Source organism: Rhinolophus sinicus, linkage group LG01, assembly GCF_036562045.2.
Source record: "Rhinolophus sinicus isolate RSC01 linkage group LG01, ASM3656204v1, whole genome shotgun sequence".
Classification (NCBI taxonomy): Eukaryota; Metazoa; Chordata; class Mammalia; order Chiroptera; family Rhinolophidae; genus Rhinolophus; species Rhinolophus sinicus.
Genome location: NC_133751.1, coordinates 50,397,574 through 50,419,179, shown reverse-complemented (window position 1 = coordinate 50,419,179; position 21,606 = coordinate 50,397,574). Strand labels below are relative to the sequence as shown.

The following is a 21,606-nucleotide window of genomic DNA, read 5'->3' as shown; positions in this document are numbered from 1 at the left end:
AGATTCTACAAGCTGCTTTCACACCCATGTTTCATTTCACCTCTTGACTCTTAACGTCCACCTTGCATGTTTGCGAAAACTCAGCTTGAACCCAGTGGTGTGTTTATAAATGATTCACAACTGGATCTGGACTGGGAGACGGCTGGGCGGGTGGGGAGAAGAGATGTACAGTAGCACACTATTCACCATGCAGATATACTAGACATTAACGGCCTTAAGAGCATAGATAATAGGAAAATGATAAAACAGGAGGTGATGAGTTTTTATATAATTTGTTATTAATATATATTACTTAATTATAAGTTTATGAAACAATGTTTTATGATGGCTATGTTTAGCAACAGGGTGACAAAAGTCCCTGTAGAGTAGACAATCGGCTCCTATAAGCTGGCACAACCCAACTGCGGCATACCACTGCCTGGGGAGGTTACAGTGACACATGACATATGAGTGGCAGAGTGGTGACCGGAACTCGGGTTGTTTGCTTCCTATTCCAGTTCTCTGGAAGCATTTCCATGGGAAGATTTGAGGAGATACGTTTGGACTGGGGTAGGGTAGGGTCCTAGGAGGTGGCAAAGGAACACATCAGCTCACACATTCCTGGAAACTGCCGAGTGAAAGTGACACGGGTCCCTTCTCTTCCCTCAGCACTTGCTTAATCACTGCTCTCACTCCAGTCTTGACTGTGACATACCTTAAGCCAGGCTGCAAGTGCAGCAGAACAGAAAAAGGCTTTGTTTTTTTCTGTCCTGCAGCAACTTTCCTGAACTGTTTAGGGCTCAGCCTCCCAGTGCCTGAGGGGATTTGCAAGTGAATGGATCTGGCTCTGAAGTCTCTGACGGGTGGGGTGGGGAGTCTGAGCCATTCACAGGCCAACAAGACTATAAATCTTTCCTGGCCCTCCTTTCCAGCCAGGATTCCCAGAGTCTTCCCCACCCCAACCCCTGTTCCTGCTGAGACGGTGGGCACTGCCAGTTTCCCACCTGCGGGATGCCTGCTTCCCAGGCTCCCAGCGACCCCTCCCCAGCCAGCTCTTTCTTCTCCCCATGCTCATGCTGCCTGGAGACCATCCTCCTTTCTGTCCAGAGCCCTCCTTATAAATAGCAATCCTTGCTGTAGCAGTGAGATTCTCAGACTCTAAAATCCTGCAAGGGAGCTGCGTCTCAGGCCGTCACAGTGTTCAGCGTCTCTAGCACATGCATACACACAATACACTCTTAGGGACTCCCGCAGCTCCGTGAGGAGGTTTTTACTGTGACTCACAAACCTGTAAGAACACTGTACTATCAGTGTACTGGGCCCTGGTCTGGACTCTGTCGTTATCTGGGCGTGTAAGCTTGAACCAGTTACTTCACTTCTCTGATCCTCAGTTTCCCTATCAAGAAAGGAGAGACTAGACTTGATAGCCTGTAATATCTTTTCTATCTCTGACCTTCTATGGTTCTCTGATTCCAATTATTGAATCAGGGCTGGAAGACAGGATATTTGGATTTTTGTCTCAGGTCTGCTACTCCTAGGATGTGTGGCCTTAGGGAGTTATGTCCCCTCTCTGGCCCCAGAATCACAATGTCTACCTGAAGTACGTTCATTACAAGACTGCCATCAGAAGCAAATAAACCAAAGGTGAAAATACTCTCCTCTCCCAACTGGAAAGTTTCACACAGAGCAGGAGACTCTTACTATTATTGTTATAGTCATTGCTCTTATTGTTTTTGTTTTTATGGCCAAACGATGGGCCAGGATGGAAGCATCGACCTCTAGCCCCTCTCAAATGAGGCCAAGTCAAGTCTTAGACCCACCAGCTGTGCTATTTTTACTTACCTGGCTTTCAAGAGCTTCTGAAATGCAACACACACACACACACACACACACACACACACACACACACACACACGTCTCCTTTTTTTCCCCCTAGTCCCAGGTTCTTGTCTGGCATCCAATACCTTTAATTTGCTCCTTCTTATGATCTTTAACTGCAGTTTTGACAACTGCATAAAGTAGCACAATCGGGCTGTTAACCTCTGGCGCAGTCCCTGCAGGTGACAAACTTGTGGTGACAGTAACCTCAGGAGCCCAGAGCACTCACTTGGGAGTCAGGAGTCCTGGGCCTGGGGCTGTCCCTGAATCATTGGCCTAAATTTACACATCTAAAAAAATCCTTTGAACCTCAGGAACGTGAAGAGATTCTTGGACCTAATACTATTATCTTGTGGATGGAAGCTTTTAGAGATCCTTTACATTACTCTGGTCCTCTCTCATAAAATAAGGGAACAAACCTTTCCATGTCACACATCTGCCAGGATTGTTAGGAGGTATACAAGTGCAGAGAGCCAAAGGGACCTAAGATACCACCTGACAAATAAGGGGCTGGGCTGAGAGGGATCTCTAGGTCTCAGTCCTGCTCCATCAGCTGGGGACCTGGGGATCTCATAGAAAGGGAAGTCTGTGCTGACAGCTTCAGTGACGTTAGGAATGGAGTGGGACATGGATAAAAAAACGATACCCAGGGACAGTTCCAGTGTCTTCATTCTTCTTCAGACACATGAAATTACCCGTGCCCCATTTAGCTGGGAGTCCAAAAATATGGCATCTCAGCTGGCCGAACCTCAGCGGTCTTGCTCTTCTCGCTGATTTACTGAGTACTGACTATATTACAGGCAACTTTCTAAATGTTTTACATATAATAACTCATGTTGTGTTCACAAAGGTCCTGTGATATAAATACTACTATTCTCACTATTTTACATTTGAGAAAACCTATATACAGAGCGTATTAGTTTCCTAAGGCTGCCATAACAAATTGCCACACACCAGGTGGCTTATAACAACAGAATTTTATTCTCTCACAGTTCTGGAGATTAGACATCTGAAATCAAGGTGTTGGCAGGGCCATGTTTCCTTTGAAGGCTCCAGGGAAGAATCAATTCTTTCTTGCCCCCTCTAGCTTTCTGGTGGTTGTTGTCACCCCTTGGCATTTCCTGGGTGTGATGGCATATCTCCAATCTCTGCCTCTGTGTTCACACTTTCCTCTGTGTGTGTCTCTCTGTTCACATTTCCCTCTTCTTACAAGGACGCCACTCATCTCAACTTAATTACATGGCAAAGACCTATTTTCATATAAGGTCAAGTCAAGTCCAAGGGTTAGGACTTGAACATATCTTTTCAGGGAATACAATTTAACCTACAATACAGAGAGTTTAAATAATTCTCCCAGCACCTAATAGCTGGTGAAGACTCATGAGCAACTTATATAAAGATGAGGTCTTATGTAAAGAGGAGGTCCACATGATCCAGTCTCAGTAAGGAGTTACATCCAAAATAACAGAAAGCTTAAAAGATCAAAAGCAATTCACAATTCAACTCACTCTCTTGAGAAACCACATGTTGTTATCACAAATATTCTTAAATGTTCAATCTCTCTCTCTCTCTCTCTCTGTCTCTCTCTCTCTCTCTCCTTCTTCTTCCCCCAAAGTCTTCATTAACTCCACACAAAGGAACTCTTCTCTATCCTCTCATCCATTCACTTACACTCCATCCACTGAGTCCCTCTTAAACTTGACAATTGCAAACCTGTCCCCTGACATGAGACCCTCCCTGCCATGCACTACGATCTGTGAATTTTGGTTATTCTGAGTTTCTTGGTTATTTTATCAGTATTGTATTTTTCACTGTATGGTTTGCGTGGAATTAAAGAAAAGATTTTTGTCTCTTTTTCAGCTCTGTTGGGACTCAAGGGCTAGAAAAAATGAGAGGAGGTGAGAGTGATGAGGAGTCCCCATTCCATGACCATGAGAAAGGGAGGACTCGGGTGACGATGAGAGATGAAGGGACTGAGCTTCCAGGCTGGTTTAGTTGCCCCTCCTGTGCATTCCTTTTGCTTGTTGACCTGAACTAAATGATTTTATGTCATTGAGTAGAAGACAAAAGTAGCTCTGGGCCCAAGTTTTTTAAAAAATCCTTTTTAAATATAAGAACAGAGAAAAAAATTAACTGTAGTTCCACTAGCCATTGTTAACAGTTTGCTCTAATTCATTCCACTTTTTATTTTCAATGTATAGCACAGTTGTAATTATACTGTATATACAATTTTTCCTGCTTTTTCACTTAATATAACCTACTAATATGTTTCCAGATCATTATAAATTCTCTATTAATGTGATAATTAATGGCTGCTTAACAAAGTTAATACCACTTTAACCGTTCCCCTAGGATCAGATATTTGCATTGTTTCCAGTTTTGTATTATTATATGTAACATCATTGTTCATAGAAGTTCTTTCCATACTTGGAATATTTTCCCCAAGTTATATTCCCAGATATGGAGCCAAGGAAGAACTTTCTAAAGGGTCATCCAAAATGGCCTGATCTATCTTGAAAGGAAGTGCGTTTCTCATCTCTGCAACTGATCATAGAAAGGTGGCATGAGTTTCGATAAGGACCTGGTAGAAAGATAAGAGGTTAGACTAAGGAACTTTCAAGGCCCCCAGAATCCATGAGATTGTACTTCTCCAAATTTCAGTTCACAAATGTCAGTCTTACTCTTTGTCCCATATTGTTTCCTTACTCTCCATATCAGTTACCTATTGCTATGTAGCAAATCAGTCCAACACTTAGTAGCTAAAACAAAATCCATTGTATTTGCTCATGTTTGGGATGGGCTCAGCAGGGTGATCCTTTTGACGAATTTGTCTGGGGTCATTCATGTGGCTATAGTCATTTAGAATATTAACTGAAGCTAAAAGATCCAAGATGGCCTCACTCATTGATCTGGTGGTTGATGGTGGCTGTCAGCTGGTCCATCTAGGGAATTCAACTAGGATGACTTATGTCTGCCCTATGTGGCCTTTTATCTCCAGTAGGCCTGACAGGGCTTCTGTATATGGTAGCCTCAGGGCAGTATTCCACAGGGGAAAGAGCTACAAGGCCACCTCACACGTTTCTTTGTCAAAGCAATTCACAAGGCCAATCTATGAAGTCACTTTGCAAAACTGTCTGTGTACAGAAATGAAAGGGATTGTTTGTAGGTTTGTTTTGTTCTTAATTTTTTATTGGGGAACAGTGTGTTTCTTCAGGGCCCATCAGCTCCAAGTCATTGTCCTTCAATCTACTTGTGGAGGGCACAGCTCACTGGCTCATGTGGGAATCGAACCGGCAACCCTGCTGTTCAGAGCTCATGCTCTAACCAACTGAGCCATCTGGCTGCCCCTGTTTGTAGGTATTTTTGCAAACAATATATCACAGTCTACCCTCTGGCCAAAACAATTCATGCCCCTCCCATGTGTAAAATACACTTTTGCCCCATCCCTCAAAGGTCTCATCCCATTAGTATGTCAAGCTTGAAGTCCAGGACCTCATGATTTAAATCAGATCCAGAGGCAGATGACTCACCAAGGGTGTAAATCTGTGAGTGCAGTTTCTCTTGATCCAGAGATCTCTAAACCCAAAAGAAAAGTCGTCTTCCTTCCATAGACCCATTATCTTTTTGTCTTGGTAGTTCAAGGACAAGATAACCACAATAGAATTCCTACTGAAAAAATGGGAGAAATGGGAGGCATATCACAGTTGCTGCACCGTAGTCGTCTGAAATCCAGCCGGGCACGTGTTGCCTCCTCCAGAGACCAGGAATTGTCTTCAATGAGAGCCCAGTTCCTGTCGCTGAGAGCGGTTCCCTCGTCCATTGCTCTCTGAGGCTCTTGTCTCTGCCCTCTGGATTCTCAGCTTCACCCTCTGAGACATTCTTCTTTTCCTTAAGAGATGCCACATGTTTGCAGCTGAGTAGACCTTTCCACTTACTTTCTGTGCACTGAAACTTGAGACCTGGAGGCCTCTTTTCATTTTGAATTGCCTCAGTCATTTCTAGTCCAAGTTGGTTGGTACATCTCCCTTAAAATTTTTTTCATGTGTCTCTTATATCAGAATATAGTCCACTCCACTAGCCAAAAACAACACCCACCGTTCTCTTCAAAATAGTCCTCTCTCTACTTTGGAGGGCATGTCAGTGTGCTATGAGACAATGCATTTCAGATTCTTCAATGCCCTGTTGTCTAGCTGATAGGGAGCCCTAGGCACTGTCTTAAATCTTGTACATCTCAATGAAGGGTCTTACCGCCAGATCTTTAACATGATTTTTATCCTAAAGCCATTTTTGCTTTTAAAATATCTTCTTAGTGAAGAGACTATGGATGAGAAGTAGTCTTATTTTCCAACACAGCTAGCCCTGGGCCCTCTGTTTTTCCTCTAATTTCTGAAGACTTACTTCTTCCTGAAGTACCTTGCCACATACAGCTAGAAGCACATACTGACGCTTTCAACATTCTGCCTAGAGATCTCCTTAACCAGATCCATAAGCTTATTACCGTACACTTTTCTACCTTCTAAGTTGCCACAAGCAAATTTTGCCAATTGTTTCACCACTATATGACTCAGGCCACATTTTTTTCAAGCCTCCTATAGCAGTTTCCTCACTGCTTTTCTAGCCTGCACTTGTTGGCCAGCCCCCAAAATGGAGCCATATGTTCTAGAGTTTTTATTCCTGCAGCATCTACTTCTGATGTCAATAACTGTATCAGTCAGAGTACAGTCAGGAAAGCAGAGCTTCTATGAGTACTGTGAGATAATGGCTATTTATGGGCTTTAGAACTCATGTAATTATAGGAGGAGCTGGGAAAGTGAAGGTCCCAGCTTCGCATAGACAGGGATTAGAGAACCACAGAAAGGTCACTAATCATTTCTCCTGAAACCCTGGCATGAGTGGAAATGATGGCATCTGCAGGGGAATTCAAGAAGTCAGGGCCATATAAGGAGTCAAAGTGCCACTAGGAGAGCCCCTGGGGAGGAGTCAATGAGAAGCTGTTGGCTCTGAGCAGCTACCGTCCCACCTGCAAGCATCTGATGGTAAGTCTGGGCCCTTGTTGGTCATCAGAGTCAGTAGTTGGAAAGAAGATCTGGATGCAGATTGAAGAGTGTGAGGACAAGTTAGAACATAGTGGGCACATCTACATCTGTCCATCTCTGTATCTGATCACAAAACAACCTTCAGAGAGTAAAGGATTGTTCCCTTCTAAACTCACTCAACTTCCTCTTTTGGCCAACTCTTTCCTGGAACTATACAGGGACGGAAATTCTTGGGAATGTAGTTTTCAGATGAATTGACAACAGGACAATCCAGCACACTCTCTTAATGTCTGCCTAAATTAACCCTGAAAAGCTCTTCAAGGGCCCAGAGATTGTATCAGAGGGCCTCCAGGGTGCAGCTCGGGAACATAGACAAGCAAAACCTTGAGCCATTGGGTCTGTAGGATAGCCTTTGTTGGTTTGCCTCATGCCTTAAAGGAGCATGAGTGTTATTGGCTATAGAATCAGGATGCTGAAATTATGGACCTGGCGCTAAGCAGTGACCTTGCCTGATTCATTTAAGTCATCTGGGTTTCAAGTTTCTCATCTATAAAATGAGAATAATCACTCTTAGCTACCTTTTCCATTGCTCTGAGGAGCTGATGGGTAGAGGTCAGTGCATTTGTTAAACTCCGATGAGATAATTTTATGGACATGTGGAGAGCAGCTGCAGCTGTCTTCCCACAGAAATTTGGCCAACTTTTCTGCTGCTTTGCCTTACTTTCGCCTAGGAGTTTTGTGCTCTTTTAGTGAGGTAGACAATTCATAGAAAACCCTGGCTTCTCCTCCGTAGCTCTCTCCAGATTTCTATCCTCAGTAGAACCCTTTTCCTTCATCAGATGGTGGTGGGAAGGAAGGGGTTGTTGAGACTCTGAACCCTGCAGGCCATGGATTCCCTCTGCCTGGATGCTCTCCCTAAGACTCCCAACCCACCACCTACTGTTTCTACCAGCCTAAATCCTACTCACCTTTTAGCTCCCAGCTCAAAGAACATTTTCTTCTTCCGAAATGTTTCCTAATTCCCCTCAGCTGGATGCAATTTCCCCCACCCCTTTTTTTAAGCCCTGGGCATTTCTATCTTTCATTGTAGTCACTACACCCTGACAATGTCCTAACACGTACACATTTGAGTACTTACGTTATTCTTCTATTAAATTTACCTTCCCAGAGGCAGGGGACTTGCATATTATGCTCATGCAACAAATAAGTAATTTTTGGCATTCTCCACATTATAATCCAGACAGAACTTGGTGTATAAATAATTGCTTAATTAAGATGAAAGAAAACAACTTGAGGACATGTATCTATGTGTTGGTTCCCTATAAGAGCCGGAAAGGACATAGTTGCCCATAGTGAGAATTAGAAAAATGAAGAGTCTGTGATCCCCAGCCAGATGGTTGTCTGTTATTATGAATTTTGTGTCTTCATGTGATAAGGTATTTCTCTTCATAATGTTAACATGATGACCCTAGAAATGGGACCGTCCAAACAGAAGCCAGGGCTCAATAGTCCACCTGTTCTCAGGGAGGTATATGATTTTTATAGAATTTTACAATTCATAGCTGCAAATATTAATCAGGGCCAGTGACCCTTTCTGTTTAGGTTATGGCTGGAGCTGTCACTGAGCCACATCCTCTCTGGGAGACAGTCCATGCACCCAAGATAAGGTTTCAGGAGGCCCTTGAGCCAGGAAAGTTGTTTGTCAAAGTATCTGTGTCTTTTGTCATGGATGCTCTGGATTGGTGGGTTCCTTTCTCCAGGGTCAAAACAGTTCCAAAAGCAACATTGATATCAAGAAATGCTTGTGGTTATCTCTACTCTTGAGCAAGTCACTTTCTCTCTCTCACCCTCAGTTTCCTCTAGAAGGAAGGAGATTGAAATAGCTCTTAAAAGGCCTTCCCTCCCAACTCTGATACTCCAGGATGCCATTCTGAGCTACAGGCTGAATTCCCAGGGCCTCAGGCACTTCGCTTCCCTGCTTCTAAAGGTGTATATGGCTCAGATTGTCCCATGGGTCTCAGCTGCGGCAGGCTTACCTGTTCTCTAAAATAATGTGGCTCTTCTCTAAAATAAACAGGTGATGACTGTTTGTCTGTCATCATGAAAAGGTTCCTAAACCTTGAAGATACAAAGAGGGAGTTTATTTTTCACAGAACTTCATTAGGTCTCTCCCTAATGCAAATTATCTCTGGTTAGTTTTACTTGAAAGTGTCCATGCTACAGGCATTATAGGACCCAAAAGACCTTGGGTGTTTTTGAGGAGGCTGCTCTATCTGGAAGTGTTAATGCTCAAGAGATGACTACTCATTAGTAAGTGATTTTGTATTATGCGGTTATAGAATACAAACAAGTTCAAGTTCATCAGATTCTTCAGCAGGAAGCAATCTATTTATTGAAACTCCTGCTCACTATCTTCTATGTGTGGTTCTGATGTATGGATATGATGACTTGTTAGAATACTAGTATGTCAGAATTGGAAGAGAACATAGAGCTCAGCTAGCTCAAATCCTTGTTTTTATCAGGTGGATAACTGAGAGTTAAAGAGAAGGAGGCCATGTTACAGGTTATGGTAGAGTCAGGAACAGGGCTTAGGACTTCTAACTGCCAGGTGCATACACCTTCCATTATTTCAAAGCAGAGGCCACCAAAATAGACACTTAAGTTCATGCAGTTACTCATAGAAGAAACCTTTGCCGAGGTCCTCACACTAAATCTATTTAGTCTTATTTTTATTAAGTTCTAAGAAGAGCAGCTTAACTGGATTCTATTTTACAATGTATTTTACAATATATTCATAAAAAATACAGGAAATAAAATACTACACAAAGAAGACATGAGACTTACAAAGGCATAGTTTGGGGACGTTCAGTGCAGGGCAAGCCACATTGCACAACTTAATATCCCCAAGATGTTTGATGTTCATAACAGTGTCCCTGGATCCCCAAGAAAAGGTTAGCATGTTTCACCTAAAAAAATCAGGAATTTGTATAATACACTTTAAAAAGCATTATACCACCCAAAAAAGTTTTTTGTTTTATTATTATTTTAGAAATTATAGTTAAATAAAACTTCAACCATCTGGAAAACTCAAATAACCAAAATAATAAACCAGCTGTGATGTTCAAGGAAGTGACATTTCAGCTGCTTGAAGATAGGCATATTCTACAGTAATAAGGCTGGTGCGAGTTAGGCTAGTATCTGCAGAGAAGAGGAATAAATAGCAAAGCCATGATCTCATCTTCTGTTTACACTTCAATTCCCAAAGTTAGTGATTAATTGTCCTTGTGTTTTGTTGCCAAGGCAAATTGTTTTTCTTTAAAACTCCCACTTATGTTAAATAAATAAATCATTAGTTCAAAACAGAAGTGTCAAATGTCAAGATACTCTGACATACTAAACTAATGAACAAAACAATGAATTCATTAGAATCTACTAGAGATAAGCAGCCTTTGAGAACTTTCCCTTAATGACTTTGAAATGCAGCAGAAATAATTCTTGGTGAGAGACTTTCTCATGCATGTTGGCTAAAATGTCAGTCTAGAGGGTGCAAACACAAATACAAGCTTAAAAGAACTGGCTTAGGTGTAAATGATAAAGTGGTGGGTAGGCCAAGTATTCGTGGTCAAATAAGTATACCGACCAGCTACCACACAGTGCTTCCCAAACCAACACACAAAATCAGTGTTAGGCAACCCGTTTCAGATCTCTGCTTGGGTCTCTGAATTTATACAGGGCCTCTGGCTCTTCCAATGTAGTGAATTCTTTTAGCAAATAGGCATATTTTGCATCTGGAACTTAAAACAAACATGCACTATTTCTGGATGATTCCAGTAGTTTTGGTATTATTAAGCTACCTATTAAATGTCCTTCGATAGATGAATGGATAAAGAAGTTGTGGTATATATACACAATGGAATACTATTCGGCGGTAAGAAAAGATGAAACAGGACCATTTGTGACAACATGGATGGATCTTGAGAGTATAATGCTAAGCGAAATAAGTCAGACAGAAAAAGCAGAGAACCATGTGATTTCACTGACATGTGGTATATAAACCAAAAACAACAAAAGAACAAGACAAACAGATGAAAAACAAAAACTCATAGACATAGACAATAGTTTAGTGGTTACCAGAGAGTAAGGGGGGTGGGGGGTGGGAAATGAGGATAAAGGGAGATCAAATATATGGTGATGGAAGGAGAACTGACTCTGGGTGGTGAACACACAATAGGATTTATAGATGATGTAATACAGAATTGTACACCTGAAATCTATGTAATTTTACTGACAATTGTCAGTCCAATAAATTTTTTAAAAATGTAGTTCTGATTATATGACTTCCCTGTTCAAAAGTTTTCGATATCTTCCCTTTACTCACAGAATGAAGAGTCACTTATTATTATGGCATTCAAAGTCAGCCATAATCTAATTTCAACCAATCCTTCTAAGTGCATCTCCTCCTACAATCCCCCCTGGGGATTGTTCTCAGAATGGATCTTGCACTTTGACTTCTTCATAACAAATATACATTGGATAACTGCTATGTGCCAGGTCATGTGCTACGCACTTAAGACACATCTGTACAAAAAACAAAGTTTTGTTCTCTGGCAGCTTACATTCTACCGGGGATCTTTCACCTCCTTCTGAGTGCATTCCCAGTGCTTGTGTTCCATTAAAGCACCTGTCACACTGTATAATAGCTCTGAGTTTTCATCAGTCTGAACACTGCCTTCCCCATGCACAGCTCTATGTCTTATGCTGTCGTCACCCCCATCCCATGCTACGCTCAGTGGCAGGCACACACGGAATGCTCAATCAATGAAATATATTGTATGTAAGGTTTCTTTTCTTTAGAAATGTGGGAAGCTTCTGTTCCATATAGAATTCATCTGTGAGGTTATATAACTCTTTTTGAATTTTAACGTTGAGTTACTTCTAACAAATAAGTCATTTTTTGTCAACAGGAATGATAAATGTCAAGCTACTTCGGATGGACCTAAACAAAATGCATGAAACAGTGATTGGATGGCCACATGGACTTAACCTATAATGTTTCTTTCCTTAAATCCCAGAATCAACCCCCACTCTTTGGGTTTCCCTGCTCTACTCCTGGTCAACCCCTTCCTCTTTTCTACTGGAGACCAGCAGAGAAGCTAATTTGGGAAGCTGCTCATCTTGTGCCTTTTTGCTTTGACCCCAAAGGTAGAAACTGAAGACCAATTGCTGGCAATCTTCTGCGGCAGGGAGTCCACGGACACTGAGCATACCCCTGGCCAGGAAGTGGTCCTCTCCCCGGGCTCCTTCATGTCCATCACTTTCCAGTCCGATTTCTCCAATGAGGAGCGATTCACGGGATTTGATGCCCACTACATGGCTGTGGGTAAGTTGGAGGAGCGGCTCATCCCCACTCTCCCTTTCTCTCTGAAGATTAAAAGTGCCTTGTGCTCTGTCTTCTTTACAGTGAACATCTGTATACACAGATCCTACCATGAATGCCTTAGTGCATTCTCTCTATCACATATGTATCCACCTGATGACTAGGGATGTGGAGCATCTTTTCATGTGCTTGTTGGCCATTCATATATCCTTTTAGGAGAAATGTATGTTCCAATTTTTTAGTTGCATTGAGAACATACATCTTTTTTATCTTTCTATTTCCAATGCTTCGGACAGGGTTAGACCCCTACAAACGACATAGAAAGAGAGAGGCAGCACGGAGGAGAAGTTAAGAGTCCAGGCTCTGGCACCAGCCCAGCTGGATTTCAATGCTGACTCCACCATTTACTATCTGTGTGACTTGGAGTCAGTTCTTTAAGGCTTCTAAGTCCCAGTTTTATCATCTACGGAATGGGAATAGTAACAGTCCTGCTTGCTATTCTCACAGTTGTTGGAGGGCAATGGCACCACCAGGAATCAGAATGCTTGGGCTTGACCCTGGCTCTCTGTGATCTTGGGTAAGTTGCTCACCTCTCTGGGTTCCAATTACATTGTATAAATAGAGATGATGGCTACTTCTGGGCTTTGTTCATCTTGGAGCAAGATTAAATGAGGGAATGCATGGACCTCCCAACACAGTGAACAGCACGTGCTAAGCGCTGTGTAAACGTTGGCCGTTTCCTTCATCATCACACATGGATTGGCTGACTGAGAGGCTCTGTCTGCCCCCCAGATGTGGACGAGTGCACGGAGCGGGAGGACGAGGAGCTGTCCTGTGATCACTACTGCCACAACTACATCGGCGGCTACTACTGCTCCTGCCGCTTCGGCTACATCCTCCACACAGACAACAGGACCTGCCGAGGTGGGCCCGGGGGGTTCTGTTCATCACTGTTATGTGCCACGCTTTTCAGTCAGATGAGGGAGGCTCAGAGAAATGACAGATATGCAGGAGGACCAATTAAAAATGAAGTCAGAGAGCTATGCCTCATATACCACATGGACGAAGATGCTAGAAATGCTCACTAGCCCTACCTTTTAGGCCACCTTTCTTCCTGGGCAACAGAAATCTCTGCCCTTTAGTCCCTATTTCCTCTCCTACTTCAGGTAATTGGCCTGGCCCAGTTTAGGGGAAAAGTAGGTTTCCCAGTCCTCTCTCTAGCCATGAACTTCGCCTTACCTAGCAGTTCCTTTTTATCTTCTCTTCCATGGTCCCTTAAGTTCTTCTGTGATTAAAAGATTCTCAGTCCAAAGGAAAAAAAGAGAGAAGAGAGAGGCAAAGACAAAAACAGCAAGAAACCATCTCATTCTTGCTATCTCTGTTTTCATTTATCATCAATGTGCCTGTTCTCTCCTAATCTCTGGCCTGGGCAGGGGTGGAGAAACAGCGGGGTTCAGCCACTCTCCATGAGGACTGTCCTGGCTAGCATGTAACAGCCACACAGGCAAATGGTGAAATGTAGTAAATGCTGCACAAGAAGTGTGGCCACAGCACGATTAGACCTGAGTCTGCCTAGGAAGTAGGCAAACACTTCCCAGAGATGGTGACCCTGACGGAGATGAAAGAATAAGGAAGAGGAGAGCATTCCAGGCAGAGAGAACAGCTTCCATGAACCTTCTGAGACAGGGTACAATTTGGAATGTTTGGGAAATTACCAGTAGATTAGTGTGACTACAGGTAAGGATATGTGTTTTAGAAAGCTCGCTTGGAAGCTAAGTGAGAGACCACTGGAGGAGAGCAAGGCTGGAAACAAGAATTCTTTTCCTTTCTCCTGCACAAACTTCTATTTGCTTTGGAATAAAATCCTCATATGACCCATCAGTAGAAAGCAGGCACATACAGGAGTTTTCTTGAAGAGGATTATATTTTCTGTGGTGTCCACTGAGTATTTATTGAGTATCCACTCTATGCTGAGTACAGGGGAGGCTAAGGATGAGCAAAGTTTCTTGATCTCTTTTTCATTTTCATCTTTCCCTCCAGGAGCCTTTTAAAAATATTATCTTTCTAGTTGCCCTAACCCATGAAATTTTAATTTTAATACCACAGATACACTATGTGTATATATATATACACACATTACATGTCTATCTGTGTATCACGCATAAAAGAGTAAGACTTTCCCCCAACCAAGAATGAATTTTTAGCCCCCTTTGGGACACTATCATCCCCACGAGAGTAGTTAGGGTAGAAAATGAAAGATGGGGACTCAAGTGACCTCAGTCTAAACTTTTATTCTGGAGCTTAGAGCGGTGGGACTTCAAGTTAGTCACACCCCCTTTACTGGGCCAGTTTTCTCATTTGCAAACAAGCTGGATGAACAAAGCCTTAGAAAGGATTGATACCCCAGATCTAGGAAGGGTCAGCCCAAGGACAAAGGTTCAGTGGTCAACAAAGGGGCCTCAGCAGGGCTAAACCATGGCCATGATCCCAGGATCCTGGGTCCTTGGTGAAGCAAGTATAACAGGGACAAACCAGAATCCCTGAGGTCAGGAGACTTGCACTTGATTAGGGGCAAGAAAATCCACAAATGAATATATTATATTATATAATGGTAAGTAGTGGTCAGCAGCATGTATTGAAACAGAGCGAGGCCAGGGGCCAGAGAGTGAGGGTGTGTGTGAATGTCCTCTGTTCGATGAGGGATCAAGGCAGGCTTTGAGCAGACCTAATGGAGTGCTGGGCTGGGGGGAGAGCAGAACCAAAGAGGACCATACAGCCCCCTACAACCACTTTATCTTCAAAGCTTCCCATCTAAAACCTCCTCCTGCCCCCCACCAATGTCAGAGAATCTGATGAGAAGGTGTATCACATTAACTGCCTTTGAGTCTTGACTCTGAAAATTGCTGTGTGTGTGGCTTGAAAAAAATCACTTCCCCTCATTGAACTTTAATGTCCCCATTTGTGAAACGGGGATACTGATTCTTTTCCTGCTTGTCACTTGGGACTACTGGGAAATCGTACAGTAAAGTTAAGAAAGGAGTTGCTGTGGCCATGGTGTGGTATGTCACTCTGCTTTGGTATGTTTCCCACAGTGGAGTGCCATGACAACCTCTTTACCCAGAGGACTGGTGTGATCACCAGCCCCGACTTTCCCAACCCGTATCCTAAGAGCTCTGAATGCTTCTATGTGATCGAACTGGAGGAGGGTTTCGTGATCAGCCTGCAATTTGAGGACATTTTTGACATTGAAGACCACCCAGAGGTGCCATGCCCCTATGACTACATCAAGGTAAGCCTACAATAGACCTTTGCCCTGGGGATGCTGGAAAATACTGCTGGGTTGGGAACACTGATATTCTTGACTTTTACCTTCTCCCAGGATAGGGGGTCAAGGAGTGTGCTTCCCCAAAAGTAATTATTTAAAATAACATCTGCTACCTTAAGATCAAGTCTAGGGATCTTCCCTGATCTAAAACTAGCCTCCTGGCCACCTGCAAAATCCCTTTGCCACGTAACATAACATCATCATGAAGTAACGCCAGAGGTGAAGGTCGTGTGGGACCATCGTAGAATTCTGCCTACCACACATAGCTTCCCAGAAGCTTAACCTCTCAGGGCTTTGCTTTTTCCCCCTTTCCACAGTAAGAGTGACAAAATGAAAATATCACCCAGGATTGTAGAAGTCACCAAATGAGAGTTAAGAACTCCTGGTCCTCAGAGATGGAAGGAAGAGTTAAAGGCAGAGCAAGGATCCAGGACTGGGAATTGGGAAATCTGGATCAGCTAATAGTGCCTATTCCCTTCTTTCCATCCCATTTCCTCTATCTTAGTCCAAACTCCATTATCTCCTGGCCAACTGCAAAGCTTCCCAGCTGTTTTTCTTGCTTCTGCCCTTGCCCTACACAGTCTATTCTCCCATAGCATCCAGGCTGATCATTATAAAATCAGATTAGATCAAGGTTGCACTTGAAAATAAGCCTAAATTCTTCAACATGATATGGCCCTTGCCTGCCTTTCCAACCTTATGACATGTCACTCCTTCTGTTCCAGCCACACTGGCTTCCTTCCTGTTCTTAATACATTCCAGACTCTTTCTCACCTTTGGCCTTGACCTTTACATATGTTGTTTTCTGTTTTTTGGGTTTTTTTTAAATTAAAGTTTATTGGGGTGACGATTGTTAGTAAAGTTGCATACACTTCAGGTGTACAATTCTGTATTACATCATCTATAAATCCCATTGTGTATTCACCACCCAGAGTCAGTTCTCCTTCCATCACCATATATTTGATCCCCTTTACCCTCGTCTACCACTCCCCCCCTACATGTTGTTTTCTCTGCCTGGAAAGTATTCTTTCCTCCTCCTCCAATGACAAGCTCCTATTCATCCTACATTTCTCAAATCCAATGTCACCTCCTCACAGAGGCCTTCCCTAACTACCTATTTAAAGTTATTATCTATCATATTAATGACAAATTATATAGGTTACGTAGATTTTACTATATAAATTATAAATGTATAGTATATATTGATATTATGTATGTATGTCATCCTGATTATTTTCTATAACCCTTACCACAGCCTATAATTATTTGATTATTCATTATTAGACTCACCCCATTAGACTGCACTGTCTTTCAGAGCAGAGGCCTTTTCAACCCTGTGTGCATGGACGGGGCTCTGCCCCTGTCTGAGTCATAATATGTTCATCTTTGAGCAGACGATCATTAGCCTGCCTTGTCCATATCTAGGGCCATTGTAAATTGTAAATTGGAGAGTGGAGATGGAACCATTTGGTGAATGGTAATGCCCACTAGAAACGTGAGTCAATACTATGGGTTCATACGGAGGCTCCCAGAAAACCCCGGGTGCAGTATTAAGGTGGTCCCTGCAGCAGCCACCACTGCTCTGATGCCACCCTCATTTTCTCCATCTTGCCCCTCACAGATTAAAGCTGGTCCAAAACTTTTGGGACCCTTCTGTGGAGAGAAAGCCCCAGAACCCATCAATACACAGACCCATAGCATCCAGATCCTGTTTCGCAGTGACAACTCAGGCGAGAACCGGGGCTGGAGGCTCTCATACAGTGCGACAGGTAACAGCCTCTCCCCTCCTGGGTCACACTTTGTTACCATGCTCAACTTTCATGGAGCAGTGGCCGAGGGATGAGGGGATGTAGGCCTGGGACTCCTCTCGGGTTATGAGACACTGAGTAGCTTGGGACTGAGGTGCGTTCTCTTTCTGACTAAGTTTCCCATCTATAAATTGTGATGAAGGGCAGCAGTGATGGTGTGTTTGGACTAGACATAGTTTTCAAACCTTGCTGTACTTTGGAATCAAATGGGGAGATTTTAAAAAATATGCATTTCCTGTACTGCATCCCTTCACACTGTGATTCTTTGGGCCTGGAGAGGACCCTTCATCTCTAGCCCTGTCCAGGACTGAGGTGAATTTTGGTGTGGCCTGTAGGTCAAAATATTTCATTCTGGCAGTTTGCTTCATTGTGTTCCCCCTAGACTGACGAAGCCCACAGACCTCTGCCCAGTGCCCCAAAGCAGCGAGTCCCAGCCCAAAGCCTGACAGAGTCATTTAACCCAAGGGGTCTGCAGTAACTTGAGGAAGAAGGCAGTAGGCATCAGCGACAGGGCCACCGCTGGCCACAATGGCTAAGCCGGCTCGTAGGCTCCAATATCCTGGCCTGCATTATCCAATTCAATGCCCAGTTTTGGGAGGGAAGTGATGAGAGTATTAACAAAGGAGAGTTTGTCCAGGAAAAAATGTCAAGGATCGGCCCAGACCAGCCTGAGTTAGCCATTTGAAGAGCGCTCAGAGGCATGTGATCACAGTGTAACACTTAGAGGAATGGTCTTGAAAAGATGAAAAAAAAAGAGCGATTGGAGTCATCCTGACTTCCCCCAAGAGGGCAAACTACACCCAATGAGTAAAATGGAAATGGTATAACTTTCAATTGACTAGGAAAACACTGTACCTTTATTCAGATGAGTCCAACATAAAAGGCATAGGTTTGGGCGGTATTGAGCTCCCTGTCATTGTAATGGAATGCAAATAGAAACAGGAATGTAAACAGATGTTTGATGTCCACTATGGAAGATGTTGTAAAAAAAATAAATATATATATATATATAACATAAATGTATATATATATTATATATATGTGTGTGTGTGTATATATATATATATATATATCAGACAAGGGTTTCATCCAATGGTATTTAATGTATTTTCCAACCCTGGGTTTTGATGAAACCACATGGCCAACCACCTCATTTTACAAATGAGGAAATCGAGGTCCAAGCTGGAAAGTGACTTGCTCAAGGATCCAGAGTAAGTCTTCTTCAGGACTTAGTAGATCCAGGGCCCTCAGACCCAATCCTGTGGTTCTTTCACCCCCTTCAGGCCTTGTGTTCTAGGGACTGGCCTCTCGCTGCCAGACTTTCCTTGTTTTCTTACCTGCTGTTCCTTCACTGCTCCCCACCAGGGAATGAATGCCCAGGGCTACAGCCTCCTGTCCACGGGAAAATCGAGCCCTTGCAAGCCAAGTATTTCTTCAAAGACCAGGTGCTCATCAGCTGTGACACTGGCTACAAAGTGCTAAAGGTACAGGGTCCAGCCTGGGAAGTGGGAGCCACCAGACCACAGACGTTCTCCAGGGCTCCCGGGGCAGATGGGTTTCCAGAGCTTGTCATGGTCCCACCACAGTATTTCCCAGCTTCCCCATAAACCTTCAAAATGCTCCAGAAATTCCAGTCTTCTAAAAACTCAAAGCATGTGTCCCAGACTCTCACTTCTGGAACTGGCACAAAAGTCTTTTATCAGACCATTGGCTCATTTGAATTTCAAAAAATCTAGATCTATTCAGCCCTACAGTCAGGACAAACAACCCTACGAAGTTCATCAGGATTGTTGGAGGAAACTGGGATAGAAAGCAGAGATTTAGAGGTGGCACACAGGCACTGCTCACTCTCCCATCCTGAAACAGTGGTTCCCCTAGGAGTCACCTCAATTTAAAAACCAAAATCACCTCCCAGTCCCCACCTGAGACCAATTAAAGCAGAATCTCTGGGGTGAGGCCCAGGGATAGCTTTTTCTGTTATGTTGCCCAGATGATTCTGATATGAACCAAGCTAGAGGACTGCTACTCTCAAGAGATGGTTATCTAAGTGGGGTCCCCACCGCAGCATCACCTCACTTGTGGGATATGCAAAGGCTTGGTTCCCAGGCCAGACCCACTGAATCAGAAACTCTGGGGATGGGGCCCAGCAGTGTATGCAAAAGCCCGGATGCTGATGCTCACTCAGGTTTGAGAGCCCCTGCAGTGAAAAATGAATCTAGGATGCAGGTTTCCCTTCAGAGACTGTTGTCCACACCCCTTTCTATACCTGGCCCTTGCCTCTCTCCAGAGTATGACCAGGGAGTATGAATTCAGCATCTGTCTTGCCCTTATCTTCAAGCTTGCTCTTGGAGGCCCATGGCTGGAAAATCTCAGTCAAGAACATTCAGGTTTGGAGTTTGAGCTGGTTTTACTGGGAAACAGCCACCAACCCCATCCCTCTTCCTTCTCCCACACCTTCTTCATGTTTCTTCCTAGGATGATGCTGAGATGGACACATTTCAGATCGAATGTCTGAAGGATGGGACATGGAGTAACAAGATACCCACCTGTAAAAGTAAGAAAACAAGATTGGTTAATTATAAAGATAATGAGCTCCCCAGCGCAGGTGGGATCCAAGCAGAGCCCACACGAGGGTGACAGCGCGGCAGATGCACTTTAACAAGAATGGAGGCAGGAATTCAACAGACACATGAGGGTTGGATAAAATGACTATTGTTTCTTTCAGCAATAAGACATTAGGATTCCAAAAGAAACTTCTTGTGAGTCCCAGTTTACTTTCTAAATACTAATTTTACCTCTGCCTGCAGAAAGGTTGCCAAACTTGCTAAAGAAATAGCGTGTCTTCAGGTTTGAAAGTAGCTCTGGTAATTGCTAATTCAGGAAACTATTTTGGTCCCAGTGCCCAGAGCTGAGTGACCTTGCCAGTCTCTACGTGGCCATCAGCCATATCCACTAAGTTTTCTGGGACGGCTCGGGCTGTGGGGTCAGCACAGTGGACATGTGAGAAGCAGGGAACACAGTTCTGCATGGCTCTTGGGACCCAGAGTTCTTGCTTTGGCTCTGCTCCTAACCTACTGTGGGGGCAGAGCCCCAGAAAGAAGTTTACAGGCTCTCGGCCTCACGTGGAGGGGTGCTGGCTCGGGTAGTAGATGGCCATCAGCTGTGGCTGATTGGCCGTCAGCTGTAGCCATTGAGCCGTTGGCCACTAATATAACTGCTGCGGCTACGGAGGAGAGCGGAGGAGAGTGGAGGAGAGTGAAAGAGAGTTGTCGGTGGGTTGCAGACAAAACGGACAGCAGGTCGCACGTCCAGTGAACCCAGCCTCCAGTGAGACCGTAGTGGTATGACTCCCCTACCTATGGCTCCGTGGGTGTTCCTTTTGGCCTCACCATATCCTGCGTTCTTGTATGGGCGGGAGCAGAGACCGGCCTCCCGACAAATGGCGCGAGCAGGGTATGGTGTCGGCTGAAAGAATGTACTGGAGCAGTTTAAAGCTCAAAGCAGCGGTGCAGGCCAAAACCTACCAAAGCATGGTGGAGCCCAGGCCTCCAGCTGGCACACCACCTTCTTGGGCATAGAAGGCGGTGTCCTCCTTTTCCACCCACTCAGACACCTGCCACGGTGAGCAAGATTCCGACCAGGTAGGAATGGCGTCTGACTCTGGGCAGGAGGATGTATGGCCCCACACAGTATATGGTGTTGGCCACTGTTCTCAAGAGTTGGACCCCCAAGGAGGGGTGGGAGGAGATGGGGCTCTCCAGCCAGCGTGGAGAGGGCCCTGCAGGCTCTGGCTGAGCAGTTGCCGGAGGAGGAGAAGGCTACAGCCGGGGGCTGGATGTTCCTCACGGCTTTGAGTCTCAACACGGAAAATGTGCTTAATGAAAGGGCCCAGGTGCCTGACCAGGTGTCCCGGTTGGCGCTGGAAGCCCGGGTCCGCCTGTTAGAACAGGGGCCCCAAGGTGGAGACTCTGAGGCAGAGGAAGCAAGTGGAGAAAATGTACCTCCCAACCCCAAGCCCGGCCCATCATGAAGCACAAGGTAAAGCATGAGCAACCTTTGGGCCCCGGGGGCGTTGCTGCCGGCAACCCAGCTGTGACTGAGTTCACTACCTACACCCCATACACTCCCACTGAGTTGCAGGAGCTGGGGAGGCGGTACAGACAGCGCCCTGGAGAGCCAGTCTCGGCTTGGCTGTTACGTTTA

At 44.3% G+C, this 21,606-nt stretch overlaps 1 protein-coding gene across 5 annotated transcripts in view; it reads left to right on the top strand.

Moving 5' to 3' along the window:
* MASP1 (MBL associated serine protease 1) overlaps nucleotides 1-21,606 on the top strand; it is a 70,744-nt gene that overhangs the window by 14,950 nt on the left and 34,188 nt on the right. For all 5 annotated transcript variants that reach the window (XM_019752100.2, XM_074329233.1, XM_019752099.2 and 2 more), the window contains 6 exons: nucleotides 12,096-12,273; nucleotides 13,063-13,194; nucleotides 15,363-15,559; nucleotides 17,217-17,364; nucleotides 18,769-18,887; nucleotides 19,879-19,957. In XM_019752100.2, coding sequence (XP_019607659.2) covers nucleotides 12,096-12,273; nucleotides 13,063-13,194; nucleotides 15,363-15,559; nucleotides 17,217-17,364; nucleotides 18,769-18,887; nucleotides 19,879-19,957 — 853 coding nt within the window. The remainder of the gene's footprint in view (nucleotides 1-12,095; nucleotides 12,274-13,062; nucleotides 13,195-15,362; nucleotides 15,560-17,216; nucleotides 17,365-18,768; nucleotides 18,888-19,878; nucleotides 19,958-21,606) is intronic.